At 45.5% G+C, this 20,691-nt stretch overlaps 1 protein-coding gene across 1 annotated transcript in view; it reads left to right on the top strand.

The window, feature by feature from the left end:
• Positions 1–5,647: 5,647 nt before the first annotated feature.
• The window catches only part of LOC140468224 (interleukin-12 receptor subunit beta-2-like), an 84,621-nt gene continuing 69,577 nt past the window's right edge, over positions 5,648–20,691 (top strand). Inside the window, exons 1-3 of the mRNA XM_072564483.1 lie at positions 5,648–5,708; positions 16,229–16,307; positions 19,801–19,918. Of these exons, the coding sequence (XP_072420584.1) occupies positions 16,244–16,307; positions 19,801–19,918 (182 nt within the window). The 5' untranslated portion in view covers positions 5,648–5,708; positions 16,229–16,243. The remainder of the gene's footprint in view (positions 5,709–16,228; positions 16,308–19,800; positions 19,919–20,691) is intronic.

The following is a 20,691-nucleotide window of genomic DNA, read 5'->3' as shown; positions in this document are numbered from 1 at the left end:
TGGGGGGAGGGTCAGGGCTGCTGGTAAACACACCATGCCTACTGGGGGGAGGGTCAGGGCTGCTGGTAAACACACCGTGCCTACTGGGGGGAGGGTCAGGGCTGCTGGTACATATCTCAAACATACTGGGGAGAAATGTAGAAAATAGATGCAGGTGAAGGCCATTCAGCCCTTCGAACTTGCACCACCATCCAATATGATCACGGCTAAACACAAAGTCTCAGTATCCCACTCTTCCCCTCTCCCCATACCCTGGATCCTTTTAACCACTAGGGCCATGCCCACATCCTTCTTGAATATAAGGAATGAACTGGCCACAACAGCTTCCTGTGGGAGAGAATTCCACAGGTTCACAATTCTCTGGATGAAGAAATTCATCCTCATCTCAGTCCTGAATGGTTTACCCTTTATTCTTAGACTATGGCCCCTAGTTCTAGATTTCCCCAATATCAGGAACATTCTTCCCAAATCTAGCCTGTCCAGTCCCCTCAGGATTTTATGTTTCTATGAGACTCCCCCCTCATTCTTCTAAATTCCTGATACTCTGAAAAGAACCCTTTCATTCCAACTCTCTGCTTCCTGTCTGCCATCAGTTCTCTATCCACGTCAATACATTACCTTTGATAGCATGACCTTTCACTTTCCTTACTCAGCTCATGTGGAACCTTGTCAAAAGCCTTTTAAAAATCCAAATACACCTACAACTACTGATTCAGCCGAGGCCACCCTACTGGTCACATCCTCAAAAAAAATCCAGAAAATCTGTCAAGAATGATTTCATTTCAGTGAATCCAGGCTGACTTGGGCCGATTCAGTCACCGCTTTCTAAATGTTCACATATTACATCTTTAATAATTGATTCCAGCATTTTCCCCACACCGATGTCAGGCTAACTGGCATATAATTCCCAATTTTCTCCCTCCCTCCTTTTTAAAGAGTGGGGTTACATTAGCTACCATCCAGTCTATTGGAACTCCTCCAGAATCTACAGAACGCTGGAAAATGATCACCAATGTGTCCACCACGTCTGGAACATCGAACATTACAGTCCAATACAGGCCATTCGGCCCTCGATGTTGCGCCAACCTGTGGAACCAATCTGAAGCCAATCCAACCTACACTATTACATTTTCATCCATATGTTTATCCACTGACCATTTAAATGCCCTAAAGGTTTGCAGGGTGTTCCATATCCTTACTACTCTCTGAGTAAACTACCTCTGACATCTTTCCTATATCTATCACTCCTCAATTTAAAGCTATGTCCCCTCATGCTAGCCATCACCATCCAAGGAAAAAGGCTCTTACTGTCCACCCTATCTAACCCTCCAATTATCTTGTATGTCTCAATTAAGTTACCTCTCAACCTTCTTCTCTCTAACGAAAACAGCCTCGAGTCCCTCAACCTTTCCTCATAAGACCTTCCCTCCATACCAGGCAACATCCTGGTAAATCCCTTCTGAACCCTTTCCAAAGCTTCCACATCATTCCTATAATACGGTGACCAGAACTGTACACAATACTCCAAGTGCGGCTGCACCAGGGTTTTGTACAGCTGCAACATGACCTCGTGGCTCCAGAACTCAATCCCTCTACCAATAAAAGCTAACACACCGTTTGCCTTCTTACCAACCCTAACAACCTGGGTGGTAACTTTCAGGGATCTATGTACATGGTCACCAAGATCCCTCTGCTCATCTACACTACCAAGAATCTTTCCATTAGCCGAGTACTCTGCATTCCTGTTGCTCCTTCCAAAGTGAAACACCTCACACTTTTCCTCATTAAACTCCATTTGTCCCCTCTCAGCCCAGCTCTGCAGCTTATCCGTCTGTAAACTGCAACATGCTTCTGCACTATCCACAACTCCAACGACCTTAGTGCCATCTGCAAAGGTACTAACCCATCCTTCTCTGCCCTCATCTAGGTCATTTATAAAGATTACAAACAGCAGTGGCCCCAAAATAGATCCTTGCGGTACACTGCTAGTAACTGAACACCAGGATGAACATTTCCCATCAACTACCATCCTCTGTCTTCTTTTAGCTAGCCAATTTCTGATCCAAACCAGTAAATCACCCTCAATCCCATGCCTCTGTATCTTCTACAATAGCCTACCGTGGGGAACCTGATCAAACACTTTACTGAAATCCATATACACCACATTAACCGCTTTACCCTCATCCACCTATTTGGTCACCATCTCAAAGAACTCAATAGGGTTTGTGAGGCACGACCTACCCTTTACAAAACAGTGTTGACTATCCATAATCAAATTATTCCTTTCTAGGTGATTATAAATTCTATCTCTTATAATCCTTTCCAAAACTTTACCCACAACCGAAGTAAGGCTCACAGGTCTATAATAACCAGGTCTGTCTCCACTCCCCTTCTTGCGGCACGGTGGTACAGTGGTTAGCACTGCTGCCTCACAGCGCCAGAGACCCGGGTTCAATTCCAGCCTCAGGCGACTGACTGTGTGGAGTTCGCACGTTCTCCCCGTGTCTGCGTGGGTTTCCTCCGGGTGCTCCGGTTTCCTCCCACAGTCCAAAGATGTGCAGGTCAGGTGAATTGGCTATACTAAATTGCCTGTAGTGTTAGGTAAGGGGTAGATGTAGGGGTATGGGTGGGTTGCGCTTCGGTGGGGCAGTGTGGATGTGTTGGGCCGAAGGGCCTGTTTCCACACTGTAAGTAATCTAATCTAATCTAATCTAATCTGAACAAGGGACAACATTTCCTATCTTCCAGTCTCTGGCACTATTCCTGTAAATATTGATGGCATAAAGATCAAAGCCAAAGACTCTGTAATCTCCTCTCTGGCTTCCCAGAGAATCCTTGGATAAATCCCACCTGGCCTAAGGTACTTACCTATTTTCACACTTTCCAGAATTGCTAATGCCTCTTCCCTGTGAACCTCAATCCCATCTGGTCTAGTCGCCAATATCTCAGTATTCTCCTCGACAACATTGTCTTTTTCCAGTGTGAATACTGATGAAAAATATTAATTTATCACCCCCCCATCTCCTCTGACTCCACGCACAACTTCCCACCACTATCCTTGATTGACCCTAATCTGTCTCTAGTCATTCTTTTATTCCTGATACACCGAAAGAAAGCTTTTGGGTTTTCCTTGATCCTATCTGTCAATGACCTCTCATGTCCCCTCCTGGCTCTTCTTAGCTCTCTCTTTAGATCTTTCCTGGCTAACTTGTAACTCTCAAGCACCCTGAGTCTTAACGGCTCATCCTAACATAAACCTTCTTCTTCCTCTTGACAAGAGATTCAACTTCTTTAGTAAACCACAGCTCCCTCACTCAACAACTTCCTCTCTGCCTGATAGGTACAAACTTATCGAGGACACGCAGTGGCTGTTGCTTGAATAAGCTCCACATTTCAATTGTGCCCAGCCCCTGCCATTTCTTTCCCCATCCTATGCATCCTAAATCTAGTCCAATAGCATCATGATTACCTTTCCCCAAGCAATAACTCTTGCCCTGTGTTATGTACCTTTCCCTTTTCATCACTAAAGTAAACATAACCGAATTGTGGTCACAATCACCAAAGTGCTCACCTACCTCTAAATCTGATACCTGACCCAGTTCATTACCCAGTACTAAATCCAGTGTGGCCTTGCCCCTTGTTGGTCTGTCTACATACTGTGTCAGGAAACTCTCCTGCACACACACTGGACAAAAACTGACCCATCGAAAGCACTCGAACTATAGTATTCCCAGTCAATATTTGGAAAGTTAAAGACCCCCATAACAACTACCCTGTTACTCTCGCTCCTATCCAGAATTATCTTTGCTATCCTTTCCTTTACATCTCTGAAACTATTCAGAGGCCCATATCTGTGGGCAGGACGACAGCCCAGTGGTTAGCACTGCCACCTCACAGCACCAAAGACCCGGGTTCAATTCCCGCCTCAGGAGTTTGCACATTCTCCCCGTGTCTGCGTGAGTTTCCTCCAAATGCTCCGGTTTCCTCCCACAAATCCAAAAACGTGTAAGTTAGGTGAATCGGCCATTCTAAATTACCCGTAGTGATAGGTGCAGGGGTAAATGTAGGGGAATGGGTCTGGGTGGGTTCTGCTTTGGCGGGTCAGTGTGGACTTGTTGGGCTGAAGGGCCTGTTTCCACACTGTAAGTAATCTAAGAAAACTCCAAACAGGGTGACCTCTTCTTTCCTGTTTCTAACCTCAGCCCATACTACCTCAGTAGACAAGTCCTCAAACATCTTTTCTGTCACCGTAATACCGTTCTTGATTAACAATACCACACCTCCCCCTAGGATCTGTTTCCATGCTGTACATCTCTATAACTCTTTTACCACCTTCTCTGTTCTTACTGAAACATCTACATCCTGGAACCTGCAACAACCATTGCTGTCACTACTCTATCCATGTCTCTGAAATGGCCACAACATCCCAGGTATCAACACATGCTGCAAGTTCACACACCTTATTCTGAATCCTCCTGGCGATTAAAAGATACACTTCAAAGCACCTTCCTGCTTGCCAGTGAACTCTTGCAATCTTGAAACCTTATTTCTGACCTCACTACTCTCAACCTCCTGGACACTCGAGCTACAATTTAGGTTCCCATTCACCTGCTGAATTAGTCCAAACCCTAAGTATTAGCATACTTTCCCCCCCCCCCCCTCCCACCACCCCCACCAGGATATTAGTACCCCTCTGGTTCAGGTGTAGATCATCCTTTTTGTAAAGATCCCACCTACCCTAGAATGAGCCACAATTTTCCAGGTTTCCAAAACACTCTCTCTTGCACCATCCCTGTAGCCACATGTTAAACTCCTCTCTTTCTCCCTATTCCTCACCTTCCTCGCACATGGCATGGACACCTCTAGGCCACTTCTATAAGTACTCTAGAATGCACAGCATTACGGCCTGGGGACTTATTCCATCAATTTCCCAAATACCATTTCTTGACTAATAATTTGGATTTCGTTCAGTCCCTACTTCAGGCTTGACCCTCTGTCTCCTAGCATTTCCAGCAGGTTATTTGTATGAGGGTTGCTGGTAAATACCCAATTCCTACTGGGGAGAGGGTCAGGGCCAATGGTAAGCATTTATTTCCTACTGGAGAGAGGGTCAGAGCTGCTGGTAAATATCCCATGCCTACTGGAGGATGTCTGATACTGTAGCAAGATGCACAGAGAACAGCCTGCAGCCCAAAGTTTCATTTCCCTGGGAACCCCCCCCAAATGGATCTTGATCTTGTTCCTCCACTCAGACTTTGTGAAGCCTCCCCCAGCAATTGGGTTTTGTCATTGCAGTGTTAGTAGTCAACTAGGAGAAAGTGAGGACTGCAGATTCTGGAGATCAGAATTGAGAGAGTGGTGCTGGAAAAGAACAGCAGGTCAGGCAGCATCCGAGGAGCAGGAGAATTGATGTTTCGGGCAAGGGCCCTTCATCAGAAATGAGGAACTCTCTGACCTGCTGAGCTTTCTCAGCACTACACTGTCAACACTGCAGCATTAGTGCAGGGCTGTCAGGAACACACTTTGCTGATCACTTCCTATGACTTGCGGCTTTTCACTTCCTTGCATCTACTGAAAGTATTTTCATTGTCATTCTCAGAAATATAATTGCAAAGCTGACAGCTTCCTGTCTCATGTTTCCAGCACTGTTTTCAGTTTTTGAGTTAAATTACATCTACTTCCTCACGAGCAAATAAATCGGGCACCAGGTAAGCCTTCCATGATCCTCCCGACACCTCGATGTCTCGGGGAAATGGGACACCTCGATCTGTGAGCTTAGCTTTGGGAAACTCACTCCTGAGTGAAGAGGCAATGAAGTTCATTCTATGGATCTGAGCACATCATCACAGCTGATGCTGCAGTACAGCACTGAAGGCATGCTGCATTGTTGGATGGTCAGTTTGGGCAGATTAATGCTCTATTGGAGAGTCAATACTAAGTGAATGCCACACGTTTGGACAGACAGAATGAAGACAGCGCCAAAACGTTCTAGGATAAGGACGAGTTAGAAAGTCAGGGCTGAGGCAGTGCTTTACTGTTGGAGATCAGTAATGGGGGGGGGGGCTTTACTGTGGGAGATCAGTAATGAGGGGGGCTTTACTGTGGGAGATCAGTAATGAGGGGGGCTTTACTGTGGGAGATCAGTAATGTGGGGGGCTTTACTGTGGGAGATCAGTAATGAGGGGGGCTTTACTGTGGGAGATCAGTAATGTGGGGGACTTTACTGTTGGAGGATCAGTAATGTGGGGGGCTTTACTGTGGGAGTATCAGTAATGAGGGGCTTTACTGTGGGAGTATCAGTAATGTGGGGGGCTTTACTGTGGGAGTATCAGTAATGAGGGGCTTTACTGTGGGAGGATCAGTAATGGGGGGGTCTTTACTGTGTGAGATCAGTAATGAGGGGGGCTTTACTGTTGGAGGATCAGTAATGGGGGGGTCTTTACTGTGTGAGATCAGTAATGAGGGGGGCTTTACTGTGGGAGATCAGTAATGTGGGGGGCTTTACTGTGGGAGTATCAGTAATGTGGGGGGCTTTACTGTGGGAGTATCAGTAATGTGGGGGGCTTTACTGTGGGAGTATCAGTAATGTGGGGGGCTTTACTGTGGGAGGATCAGTAATGTGGGGGGCTTTACTGTGGGAGGATCAGTAATATGGGGGGCTTTACTGTGGGAGTATCAGTAATGTGGGGGGCTTTACTGTGGGAGTATCAGTAATGTGGGGGGCTTTACTGTGGGAGTATCAGTAATGTGGGGGGCTTTACTGTGGGAGATCAGTAATGAGGGGGGCTTTACTGTGGGAGGATCAGTAATGTGGGGGGCTTTACTGTGGGAGTATCAGTAATGTGGGGGGCTTTACTGTGGGAGGATCAGTAATATGGGGGGCTTTACTGTGGGAGGATCAGTAATGAGGGGGGCTTTACTGTGGGAGATCAGTAATGAGGGGGGCTTTACTGTGGGAGGATCAGTAATGAGGGGGGCTTTACTGTGGGAGGATCAGTAATGTGGGGGGCTTTACTGTGGGAGGATCAGTAATATGGGGGGCTTTACTGTGGGAGGATCAGTAATGAGGGGGGCTTTACTGTGGGAGATCAGTAATGAGGGGGGCTTTACTGTGGGAGGATCAGTAATGAGGGGCTTTACTGTGGGAGATCAGTAATGTGGGGGGCTTTACTGTTGGAGGATTAGTAATGGGGCAGGCTTTACTGTTGGAGATCAGTAATGGGGGGGCTTTACTGTGGGAGATCAGTAATGTGGGGGCTTTACTGTTGGACGATCAGTAATGAGGGGGCTTTACTGTGGGAGGATCAGTAATGGGGGGGCTTTACTGTGGGAGGATTAGTAATGGGGCAGGCTTTACTGTTGGAGATCAGTAATGGGGGGGCTTTACTGTGGGAGGATTAGTAATGGGGGGGGCTTTACTGTGTGAGATCAGTAATGAGGGGGGCTTTACTGTGGGAGATCAGTAATGTGGGGGGCTTTACTGTGTGAGATCAGTAATGTGGGGGGCTTTACTGTGGGAGGATCAGTAATGAGGGGCTTTACTGTGGGAGGATTAGTAATGGGGGGGCTTTACTGTGTGAGATCAGTAATGGGGGGGGCTTTACTGTGGGAGATCAGTAATGTGGGGGCTTTACTGTTGGAGATCAGTAATGGGGGGGCTTTACTGTGGGAGATCAGTAATGTGGGGGGATTTACTGTGGGAGATCAGTAATGTGGGGGCTTTACTGTGGGAGATCAGTAATGTGGGGGGCTTTACTGTGGGAGATCAGTAATGAGGGGGGCTTTACTGTGGGAGGATCAGTAATGAGGGGCTTTACTGTGGGACGATTAGTAATGGGGGGGCTTTACTGTGGGAGGATCAGTAATGTGGGGGGCTTTACTGTTGGAGGATCAGTAATGTGGGGGGCTTTACTGTTGGACGATCAGTAATGGGGGGGCTTTACTGTGTGAGATCAGTAATGTGGGGGGCTTTACTGTTGGAGGATCAGTAATATGGGGGGCTTTACTGTTGGAGGATCAGTAATGGGGGGGCTTTACTGTGTGAGATCAGTAATGTGGGGGGCTTTACTGTTGGAGGATCAGTAATGTGGGGGGCTTTACTGTTGGAGGATCAGTAATGGGGGGGCTTTACTGTGGGAGATCAGTAATGGGGGGGCTTTACTGTGGGAGTATCAGTAATGGGGGGGGCTTTACTGTGGGAGGATCAGTAATGAGGGGGCTTTACTGTGGGAGGATCAGTAATGAGGGGGCTTTACTGTGGGAGATCAGTAATGTGGGGGCTTTACTGTTGGAGGATCAGTAATGTGGGGGCTTTACTGTGGGAGTATCAGTAATGGGGGGGGCTTTACTGTGGGAGATCAGTAATGTGGGGGCTTTACTGTTGGAGGATCAGTAATGTGGGGGCTTTACTGTGGGAGGATCAGTAATGAGGGGCTTTACTGTGGGAGATCAGTAATGGGGGGGCTTTACTGTTGGACGATCAGTAATGGGGGGGCTTTACTGTTTGACGATCAGTAATGGGGGGGCTTTACTGTGTGAGATCAGTAATGTGGGGGGCTTTACTGTTGGAGGATCAGTAATGAGGGGCTTTACTGTGGGAGGATCAGTAATGGGGGGGCTTTACTGTGGGAGGATCAGTAATGAGGGGCTTTACTGTGGGAGATCAGTAATGGGGGGGCTTTACTGTTGGACGATCAGTAATGGGGGGGCTTTACTGTTGGACGATCAGTAATGGGGGGGCTTTACTGTGGGAGTATCAGTAATGAGGGGGGCTTTACTGTGGGAGATCAGTAATGTGGGGGGCTTTACTGTTGGAGGATCAGTAATGTGGGGGGCTTTACTGTTGGAGGATCAGTAATGGGGGGGCTTTACTGTGTGAGATCAGTAATGTGGGGGGCTTTACTGTTGGAGGATCAGTAATTAGGGGGGCTTTACTGTTGGAGGATCAGTAATGGGGGGGCTTTACTGTGGGTGATCAGTAATGGGGGGGCTTTACTGTGGGAGTATCAGTAATGGGGGGGGCTTTACTGTGGGAGGATCAGTAATGAGGGGGCTTTACTGTGGGAGGATCAGTAATGAGGGGGCTTTACTGTGGGAGTATCAGTAATGGGGGGGGCTTTACTGTGGGAGATCAGTAATGTGGGGGTTTTACTGTTGGACGATCAGTAATGGGGGGGCTTTACTGTGGGAGGATCAGTAATGAGGGGCTTTACTGTGGGAGTATCAGTAATGAGGGGGGCTTTACTGTGGGAGATCAGTAATGGGGGGCTTTACTGTTGGAGGATCAGTAATGAGGGGGGCTTTACTGTGGGAGGATCAGTAATGAGGGGGGCTTTACTGTGGGAGGATCAGTAATGTGGGGGCTTTACTGTTGGAGGATTAGTAATGGGGGGGCTTTACTGTGGGAGTATCAGTAATGAGGGGGGCTTTACTGTGGGAGATCAGTAATGGGGGGCTTTACTGTTGGAGGATCAGTAATGAGGGGGGCTTTACTGTGGGAGGATCAGTAATGTGGGGGGCTTTACTGTGGGAGATCAGTAATGGGGGGCTTTACTGTGGGAGGATCAGTAATGAGGGGGCTTTACTGTGGGAGGATCAGTAATGGGGGGCTTTACTGTGGGAGGATCAGTAATGGGGGGGCTTTACTGTTGGAGGATTAGTAATGGGGGGGCTTTACTGTGGGAGATCAGTAATGAGGGGCTTTACTGTGGGAGGATCAGTAATGAGGGGGCTTTACTGTTGGAGTTCAGTAATGGGGGGGGCATTACTGTGGGAGGATTAGTAATGGGGAGGCTTTACTGTGGGAGATCAGTAATGAGGGGGGCTTTACTGTGGGAGGATCAGTAATGAGGGGCTTTACTGTGGGAGGATCAGTAATGAGGGGGCTTTACTGTGGGAGTATCAGTAATGAGGGGGGCTTTACTGTTGGAGTTCAGTAATGAGGGGGGGGCTTTACTGTTGGAGGATTAGTAATGAAAGACTACTGCACTGTTGGAAGATGAGGAACGATGACACTGCTGGAGTGTCAGTACTAAGGGAGTGCTGTACTGTCAGAGGGTCAGTACTTTGTGTGTGCTGCAATGTTGGAGGGTCACTACTGAGGGGATCACACACGGTTGAGGTACTCTCTCTCAGATTAGATATTAAACTGAGGTTAATTCTGCCAGGTAATTTAGATGTAAACAATTCCACATAACTAGTCTGAAGAAGAGGAAAGGAGGCCTGTCCAATCTTCTGGCTAATATCCATTTCTCAACCACCATGACAAAAATGGCATGTATTCTTTGCTAAATTACTGTTGTTAGGGACTAGCTGTGCACAGTTTAACAGTGATCTATTCTGTCCTCAGCTAGGAATGAATGTGGTGCCTGTGATTATGAATATTCTAAACTCTAATCTTCTCGTTTCCGCTGAAATAGTAATAGGTTGTTTGATTGGACGAGCTCTCATAACGCCTGATTGTATTCTCAGGCCAGATCCACACACTCACATTTCAGAGATTTGGCGCAGGGACCTGTACAGATTGTCAGTGACAGGGATGAAGATCCCACTGTCCTTACTCACTTGGGGTAAATACAGATGGATTGGGCTGTATGGGGCGTTGTGCGTGAATCACAAAAGTTGAGTGTGCAGGTATAGCAAGTAATTCGAAAAGCTAATAGAATGTTATCACACATCACAAGGAGAATTGAGAACAAAGATAGGGAGTTTGTAGGCACAGGTGAGACATCATCTGGAATACTCTGTGCAATCTTAGTCACCTCATTTAAGACTGAATGTAAATGCATTGAAAACAGTTCAGGGAAGGTTTACCAGACTAATACCCAGAGTTGGAGGGCTGTTTTATGACATGTTGGATTTGTGTCTGTTGGAATTTAGAAGTGCAATTTCATTGGAACATTCACATTCCTCAGGGATCTTGACAGAGTGGACGTGCAGAGGATCTTTCCTCTTATCTGGAAATCTAAAACCAAGGGTCACACTTTAAACATCAGAGATGACCCATTTAAAACCGAGGTGAGGCAAAAAACATTTCTCATGTTTGTGATGTGGTTAATCTCCTCGAGACCACACGGGTTGAACTTTGCATATTAAATTCGTGTTTAAGTAACTACACTTCTGAGTCTTTGGAACTCTCTTGCTGAAAAGCTGATGGAAGCAGAGTCCTTGAATATTTTTGAGGCAAAGATGAATAGATCCTTGTTCAATGAGAGGTTAAAAGTTTTGGGATCGGATTAAAGAAGCAACTTTGCAGCTCTGGATTTGTCATAACAGGAAACAGCCAGAAAACAAAGTGAGGTACATATTACAGAGAACCACCTCCAGGTTAGTTTTGAAGTGACACTGTGCATGCCCTCTCTGAGCTGGCTGAGAGTTCACCATGATCATTTTAAGGCATTAGGAATGATTAATAAATGCTGACTTCCACATCCTGTAAACCAACTAAATAAAAACTACATTCAGGAAACCAGACAATAAAGAAGCTTCATTTTTAAAATATTAGCAGTAAATCTCTCCAACGTTCTTTCTCTACTATATGCATCACTATCTCTCAATACGATTATCTGTTTCTGACTTGTTTTTGCTGTCTCTTCTATCTCAGCTAATTTTTTATTCTGTGTCTCTCCATATCTTGCTGACAATCTGTCTGGCCTTCCCATTTTTTTCCTTGAAGTTAGAGTGTAGTTAGATGGTTAATTTCATAGACACTGTGGGCAAGTTATGCATAAGTCGGGTTTTCAGCAGAAATTCTCTCAGTCTGATGCTCCAGTGAATGTGCAGATGAATATTTATCTCTGTACATTATTTTGAAATGATCGACAACTGACAATGCTCTAGCCATTGACTTCAGGAAGCAAGTTGGAGGGCACGCCCCTGTCTACACCAATGGAGCTCAGGTGGAGAGGGTCAACAGCATCAAATTCCTAGGAGTGACGATCACCAACAATCTGTCCTGGGCCAACCACAGAGGTGTGACCGTCAAGACAGCACAACAACACCTCTGCTTCCACAGGTGACTCAGGAAACTCGGCACATCCATAAGGACTCTCAACAGCCTTTATAGATGCACCATTGAAAACATTCAATGAAGATGCATTGTGGCTTGGTTTGGCAACAGCTCTGGCGAGGACCATAATAAACTACAGAGTTGTGAACACAGCCCAGTCAATCACATAAGCCACCCTTTCATCCATTGACTCCATCTACACCCCTCGCTACTTCAGAAGACAGCAACATCATCAAAGACCCCTCCCACCCCAGTTATAATTTCTTCCAACCTCTTCCGTCAAGCAGAAGATACAAACAGATTCAAGAACAGCTTCTTCCTTGCTGGTCCTAGACTTCAAAATGGACCTCTCATATTTGAAATCTTGCTTTTTGTGTACCTTCTTTGCAGCTGTAACATTGTATTCCTCCTGTGAACTTTGGATGGTATGAACTGTTTGGACTCCATGGAAAACAAAACATTTCACTGTACCTAGGTACATGTGACAACGATAAATTTAATTAAAGTCAGATCTATTGACTGGATCATAGATCCTCCACTGGGGAATCCCACTTGAGTAAACAAAGACACAAGCAACAAGATAGCAGTAGTTATTAATAGAAACACAACAAACTCTAGACTGTTGCATGATTTGGAGATGCTGGTGTTGGACTGGGGTGTACAAAGTTACAAATCACACAACACCAGGTTATAGTCCAACAGGTTTAATTGGAAGCACTAGCTTTCGGAGCGCTGCTCCTTCATCAGGTGGTTGTGGAGGGCACAATTGTAAGACACAGAATTTATAGCAAAAGTTTACAGTGTGAGTAACTGAAATTATACATTGAAAAATACCTTGAATGTTTGTTAAGTCTCTCATCTGTTAGAATGACCATGATAGTTTCACTTCTTTCATATGTAAATCACAAAACGTTTTTTAAAAGTGACATTCTCAGGTTAATTGTAACAATTGGTGTCAGCCCAGATAAGATGTTGAGATATTGAAGGTGTTAGCCCCCTGTGTTCCCTGTCTGTGCCATAATGTTTAGACTGATTCTAATCTAAAAAGTGAGTTAACAGAGTCTTACATGAATTAATGCAGTTTTTGAGCAAAGTACAAATTCAACCCACAAATATATATGAGTATGTGTGCATGTGGGTTTGTGTGTGTGTGTGTGTGTGTGTGTGTGAGGTGGGGGGTTGTGAGTGTCTGTGAGAGAGTGTATATGTGCGTGTGAGTGTAAAGTGTCTAAGTCTGTGAGAGGGTGCATGTGTGACTGTAGGAGTGTTTGTGAGTGTCTGTGTCTGTGTAAAGGAGTGCCTGTATGTGTGCGCACATGCGCAGGAGTGTCTGTGTGTATAGTGCAGTGGTGGTGACCTGTAATGTGACATGAACCCAAGGTCCCGATTGAGGCCCTCCCTATGGGGACCGAACTTAGCTATCAGCCTCTGCTCGGACACTTTCCTCTGCTGCCTGTCCCGAAGTCCACCTTGGAGGATGGTCACCCGAAGGTCTGAGGCTGAATGTCCTGGACCACTGAAGTGTTCCCCAACTGGGAGGGAACCCTCCTGTCTGTTGATTATTGTGCGGTGCCCATTCATCCGTTGTCGTAGCCTTTGCTCGGTTTCCCCAATGTACCATGGCTCCGGGCATCCTTGCCTGTAACGTATAAGATAGACAACGTTGGCCGAGTCACATGAGTACCTGCCCTGTACAAGGTGGGAGGTGTCCCCACGCCTAATGGTGGTATCTATGTCCACAATCTGACACGTCTTGCAGCGTCCACCGTGACAGGGTTGTATGGAGTTGTCCTGAGAGCCGGGCAGTTTGCCACGAACAACGATCTGTTTGAGGTTTGGCGGTTGTTTAAAGGCAAGTAGTGGAGGTGTGGGGAAGGTCTTGGTGAGGTGCTCATCCTCATTGATAATGTGTTGCAGGTCACGAAGAACATGGCATAGATTTTCAGCTCCTGGGAAATACTGAACAACGAAGGGTACCCTGTCGGTTGCAGCACGTGTCTGTCTCCTGAGGAGGACATTACAGTTCCTTGCTGTGGCACGTCGGAACTGGTGGTCGATGAGTTGGGCATCGTACCCCGTTCTTGTGAGGGTATCCCTGAGTACTTCCAGGTGTCCGTCACGTCCCTCCTTATCTGAGCAGATCCGGTGTATGTGTAGGGCTTGTCCATAGGGGATGGCTGTTTTAATATGTTTTGGGTGGGAACTGGAGAAGTGTAGCATTGTGAGGTTGTCTGTGGGTTTGCGGTGGAGTGTGGTGCTGAGGTGTCCATCCTTGATGGATTAGATTAGATTCCCTACAGTGTGGAAACAGGCCCTTCAGCCCAACAAGTCCACACTGACCCTCAAAAGAGTAAAGCACCCAGTCCCATTTCCCTCTGACTAATGCACTTAACACTATGGGCAATTTAGCATGGCCAGTTCACCTGACCTGCACATCTTTGGACTGTGGGAGGAAACCGGAGCACCCGGAGGAAACCCACACAGACACGGGGAAAATGTGCAAAATCTACACAGTCACCTGAGGCTGGAATCGAACCTGGGATCCTGGTGCTGTGAGGCAGCAGCACTAACCACTGAGCCACTGTGCCGCCCCATGGAGCTGCATGTGTCCAAGAATGAGACAGATAGACACACACAGTCCCACACTCACACATGCATTCTCTCACAGACTTAGATCACGTTACACTCACACACACATATACACTCTCTCACAGACACTCACAACCCCCCACCTCAGACACACACACACACACACACACATGCACGTTTGTGGGATGAATTTGTACTTGTACAATTACATTGTATGTTGCTCAAAACCTGCGTGAATCCATGTAAGATTCTGTTAACTCACTTTTTAGATTAGAATCAGTCTAAACATTATGGCACAGACAGGGAACACAGGGGCTAACACCTTCAACATCTCAACATCTTATCTGGGCTGACACCAATTGTTACAATTAACCTGAGAATGTAACTTTTAAAAAAGGGTTTTGTGGCTTTCATATGAAAGAAGTGAAACTATCATGGTCATTCTAACAGATGAGAGACTTAACAAACAATCATGGTATTTGTCAATATATAATTTCAGTTACATCACACTGTAAATTTTTGCTATAAATTCTGTGTTACGATCGAGCCCTCCACAATCCCCTGATGAAGGAGCGACGCTCCGAAAGCTAATGTGCTTCCAATTAAACCTGTTGGACTCTAACCTGGTGTTGTGTGATTTGTAACTCTGGACTGTTGCAGGTATTCATGGGTTACACTTCACCTACTTTGAGGCAAAATGAGTGTGTCAGGGTGAGGACAAAAATCAATGGATCCTGGCGAGATGGGGTGAGGTGGGCTGGCAGTGATGTGCAGTAGGGAAATGGCAGCTGTTTAAGCTACTGCCACAGCCCTATGTTAGTTTCTCTTGTATACTCCACATACACTTTCTAAAGAGCTCCTGCAGCTTTCTTTAAAGCATTTATCCAATTCCTCTCGAAAGTCATTATTGAATCTGTTACTACCAGTATTTCAGGTCACAGCAACTCACTGTATAAAGCTTGCAAAAATCCTCACCTTACTTCTGGGTCTCTGGATGTTTTCCATTCACCTTGTTTCCTCTGGGTATGAAACAGGCTGCTGTTGAAAGCAGTTTTCCCGTTATCAAAATTTTTTCACGATTCCAAACCCCTCCATCAAAAGTTTCTCTGAAATGTCTCTGTTCTGAGGATTAAAATCCCAGCTTCTCCAGTCCCTTCGTGTTATCTGAACTCCCTCATCTCTGTTCCTGTCCTGGTAAAGCATCTTTGCACTAACTTAACACAATACATCAACCTGAGATCTGTCCAACCTTTGATAATGTTTTGTTATAACTCCCTTGCTTTTTTGACTCTGCCATGATAAAACTCAAGATCACACATACTTTATTAACAGTTTCTAAACTTCAATGAGCAGTGTGCTAGTAAGATATTCTACCCAGTAGAACAACAGATTTACCCCACTCCTGTCACCCTCTGGGACTCAGACACACTTCCAAGGGACACTGAACTGTGACAAGCAGCAAATAATTGTGGCTGACTGACTTCTCTCTCATTTGGATTTTGAAACAGAAACTATGCCCCACCGGCCTCCAAACCAAACCAATATATGACAATAACGGGAGATTTTCCGGAGTGCTTTGACGATGTTTTTGTTGTCTGTTGTAACACTAGTCTTCTTCTTTCCCTCTGACAGGTGATTCATGGCATTATGGGAACAGTTTGTGAAATGCTGCTTATTGCAGTTGTACTGATACAGCCGGAAACACAAGCAGGTACAGTGCTACTTTCAGATTCCCAGGCCTTCATCATTCTCTATTAGTGCTCACTAAAGGAATGTTACAGAATGGAATGAGAAAAGAATAGAAAAATGGGTTAAAATTGTTAGAATTCAGCAAAAAGAGACAGTAACAGTTAAGGGCAGTTTTCAGCATGGCTGGACCATTTATCTCACTGGATGCTGTCTGAGTTACTTCTGAGCATTTGAAGATATGTTTAGAGAGAATGGAAATGATACTAAGATGGTTAGTATAACAATTTTTTATTGAAGATGAAAGAAAGCCATAAAAAGATTTTGACAAGACGAGGGCTTTTGTTAAAAAAAGGCTGCTGCATTCAGAGTCAGTAAGAGTAAGATATTGTAGTTTGGTAAAAGGACAGCTGTAATAAGACTATGAATAAGAGTTGACTCTGTTACTGGGGAAAGGACGAGCTATTTGGGGAGATGGGTTGACAGTACATTAAAGGAAAACTTGAGGTGATAGGGTACAAAAACAAATGACAATTGATTTCTAAGTTTTAACCATAAGAGCTGTAGGATATAAATATCAATCATTAATACAGAACCGATATTAATGGCCCAAACTAGGAGCATGACTCAATGATGCAAGTCTGCTCTCACATTCAATAAGATTATTAAAAATAAACAAAGAGGAGTCATTCGACCTGAAACATTAACTGTGTTTGCTGTCCACAGATGTTTCCATAATCTCTCTCTGCATCTTCCCAGCTGCTGTGACACTGTATGCTGCACTATTACCCAGACACACTTATTTAGCACAATTTGCCTGTAAAGCACATTCTGCAATACTTTTCACTGCACCTCAGTATAGGGGACAGTAATAAATCAAGTGAAATACTCCCTATCTCTTCATATATCTGTCAAAATGTCTCCTAAATGTTACTTTTGTGTCTTCCTCCACCAACTCGGAAAGTCAGGAGGCATGGGATAGAGGGAAATTTGGCCAATTGGATAGAAAACTGGCTAACCGGTAGAAGTCAGAGAGTGGTGGTAGATGGTAAATATTCAGCATGGAGTCCAGTTACAAGTGGAGTTCCGCAGGGATCAGTTCTGGGTCCTCTGCTGTTTGTAATTTTTATTAATGACTTAGATGAGGGAGTCGAAGGGTGGGTCAGTAAATTTGCAGATGATACGAAGATAGGTGGAGTTGTGGACAGTGAGGAGGGCTGTTGTCGGCTGCAGAGGGACTTAGATAGGATGCAGAGCTGGGCTGAGGAGTGGCAGATGGAGTTCAACCCTGCCAAGTGTGAGGTTGTCCATTTTGGAAGAACAAATAAGAATGCGGAATACAGGGTTAATGGTAGGGTTCTTGGTCAGGTGGAGGAACAGAGGGATCTTGGGGTCTATGTACATAGATCTTTGAAGGTTGCCACTCAGGTGGATAGAGTTTGTAAGAAGGCCTATGGAGTATTATCGTTCATTAGCAGAGGGATTGAATTCAAGAGTCGTGAGGTGATGTTGCAGCTGTACAGGACTTTGGTTAGGCCACATTTGGAGTACTGTGTGCAGTTCTGGTCGCCTCACTTTAGGAAAGATGTGGAAGCTTTGGAGAGGGTGCAGAGAAGATTTACCAGGATGTTGCCTGGAATGGAGAGTAGGTCGTACGAGGATAGGTTGAGAGTTCTCGGCCTTTTCTCGTTGGAACGGCGAAGGATGAGGGGTGACTTGATAGAGGTTTATAAGATGATCAGCGGAATAGATAGAGTAGACAGTCAGAAACTTTTTCCCCGGGTACAACAGAGTGTTACAAGGGGACATAAATTTAAGGTGAAGGGTGGAAGGTATAGGGGAGATGTCAGGGGTGGGTTCTTTACCCAGAGAGTGGTGGGGGCATGGAATGCGCTGCCCGAGGGAGTGGTAGAGTCAGATTCATTGGCGACCTTTAAGCGGCATTTGGATAGGTACATGGATGGGTGCTTAATCTAGGATAGAAGTTCGGCACAACATCGTGGGCCGAAGGGCCTGTTCTGTGCTGTATTGTTCTATGTTCTATGTTCTAACTCCACTGGCAGCACATTCCATGCATTTACTACCCTCTGTGTAAAAACCTTGCCTTTCACATCTCCTTTAAACTTACCCCTTTTACCTTTAATCTGTGCCCCATAGAAATCTACCCTGGGAACAAGACTCTGAGTATCTAGACCTCTCATAATTTAGTAAACTTCTCTCAGGTTGCCCCTCAGCCTCTGACGTTCTCGTGAAAACAAACTAAACTTGTCCAATCTCTCTTCGTAGCTAATACCCTCCAAACCAGACAACATCCTGGTGAACTGTTTCGGTACCCTCTCCAGAGCCTTCACATCCTTCCGGTAGTCTGCCGACCAGACCTGTACACTAAATTTCATATATGGCCGAACTAAATTTTGGGTGATTAAGCAGAAATGTTCAAAATCATGGAAGGATAAAAGAAGCAGAAGAACAAACAGAAAATGTTGTAAAGACTCAGCAGGTCTGGCAGCAACTGAAATCTGTTGAGTTTCTCCAGCACTTTCTGTTTTTATCACAGATTTCGAGCACCCACAGTACTTTGCTTTTATAGACCAAAGCACTTTGTGTCCTTCAGTAGAGTGGTGAAGAATTGCACAGCGTTATAAGATCTTATGGAGAAGATTTCAATCAGAGGGCAGGTATGTTCAGGATTTGAAAAGATGTATTTGGATCCTGGTCTGTGCAGATGAATGGTCAGTCTGGGTGGTACTGATAATTGACACAGTACCTTCTTTCATTATTTTTGCAGTTTTACTTTTAGGTCACCTGTCTAATAATTCTGATCTGGATTTTAGCTGCTATAAAATATCCCTGAATGACACTGCAGCCTTTGCTACTGGTACTGGCTTCTCTTCAAGCTGTAGATTCTCGGCCCAGTCCAGGTTGGTTGTGGTGGGGAGGTGTCTCTGTGCCTAGGCCAGGATGGTTAAAGCATAGAGTGGCTCCCTATCTCTAACCCATTGATGGTGAGTCCTGGGTGTAGTTTTCTGTCTCTCCCTCTGTTACAGTGAGGCCTGGGGAGGATTTCTGCCCAGGCCCAGGGATGGTGAGTCCTAGGTGTGAGTCACTACTACATTATTCAGTGTCTTTTCCCCAATGCTGCAGCTTCTGAAGTGATGATTGCAGCTCTATATCAAAGACAGTGCCATTTCAGTCACTGGGAACAACCAGATCCTTGATGCTGTTGTACTGAGGCCAGGCTGGAGGGTGACTGAACTACTAAACAGTTGTAGTGAAAATGAGGACTGCAGATGCTGGAGATCAGAGTTTAGATTAGAGTGGTGCTGGAAAAGCACAGCAGGTCAGGCAGCATCCGAGAAGCAGGAACATCGACATTTCGGGCAAAAGCCCTTCCTCAGGGCTAAACAGTTGTTGCCCTGTCGCTCCAGGCTCTTGGAGGAAAGGCAAGGCCAGAGAGAGTTGGCTCTTCCCCTTTAAGGCTGGAAAGTGTTTCACTCACTTTATTCCTTATTACTCAGACCCATCCCAAGACCTATTCTGCTTCAGATTCCACAAGAATTCGGCAGTGAATTGTACCTGGAATCCAAGTGACGTTACCCCAACAAACTACACCTTCTATTTTCAGGAGAAGGGCAGGTAAGTGATCCCCTTATATTGTTTCAGCAAGTGCACAGTCAGACCCTGTCAGAGAGGTATATGGGTTGAGGGGGCATGTAGGATTCTGTGCTATTTAATCAGAACCCAGTCAGAACAATCTGAAACCATCTTTTCTATTTTCATCACATAATCCCAACTTCCATTCCTACAGTACTGAGGGGATGATATTAACTCTTTGTCTCTCTAGACCTGCTCCTTGACCTGTTGAGAATTTTCAGTATTTTCTATTTCCAACTGTGAAACTGTACCCAGTGTAAGTTCATATCTTCGATAGAACTGGGGGAAATGAGGGAGAAAAGAACATGTGGGAAGTCACTCTTCATGCTTCTCCTGAAAGTGCAATCCTCAGGTAAAATCTATTCTCTCCTGACTGTCTGGAAGACTGAAATTAGGAGGCAGGTTACAGAAACAAGCTTGCCTGAAGTATAAAACGTTAAGGAGTGATCAAATGGAGATGGGTCAGATGATCAAATAAATCGAACAATAATATTACCACTAGTGGGGAGTCTAAAACCAGGGGCCAAAGCTTTAAAACTATGAAATAGAATTTCTAGCACCGAAACAGGCCATTCAATCCAACTGCCCTGTACTTGCTCCCATGCTGCTCCTTTAACAAGGTTTGTGTTGCCCTTGGTTTACAAGACACAGGTTCCGAAAGGTTTGGCTCGATCTATTGGAAGAAGCTTTTGAAGTTTACAAAAAAAAGCCACATGTACAATGAAAGGGGAGGGGCCAGTTCTCCCAGCTCAGCT

This window comes from Chiloscyllium punctatum, chromosome 46, assembly GCF_047496795.1.
Source record: "Chiloscyllium punctatum isolate Juve2018m chromosome 46, sChiPun1.3, whole genome shotgun sequence".
Classification (NCBI taxonomy): domain Eukaryota; kingdom Metazoa; phylum Chordata; class Chondrichthyes; order Orectolobiformes; family Hemiscylliidae; genus Chiloscyllium; species Chiloscyllium punctatum.
This window is presented reverse-complemented; position numbering and strand designations above follow the sequence as displayed.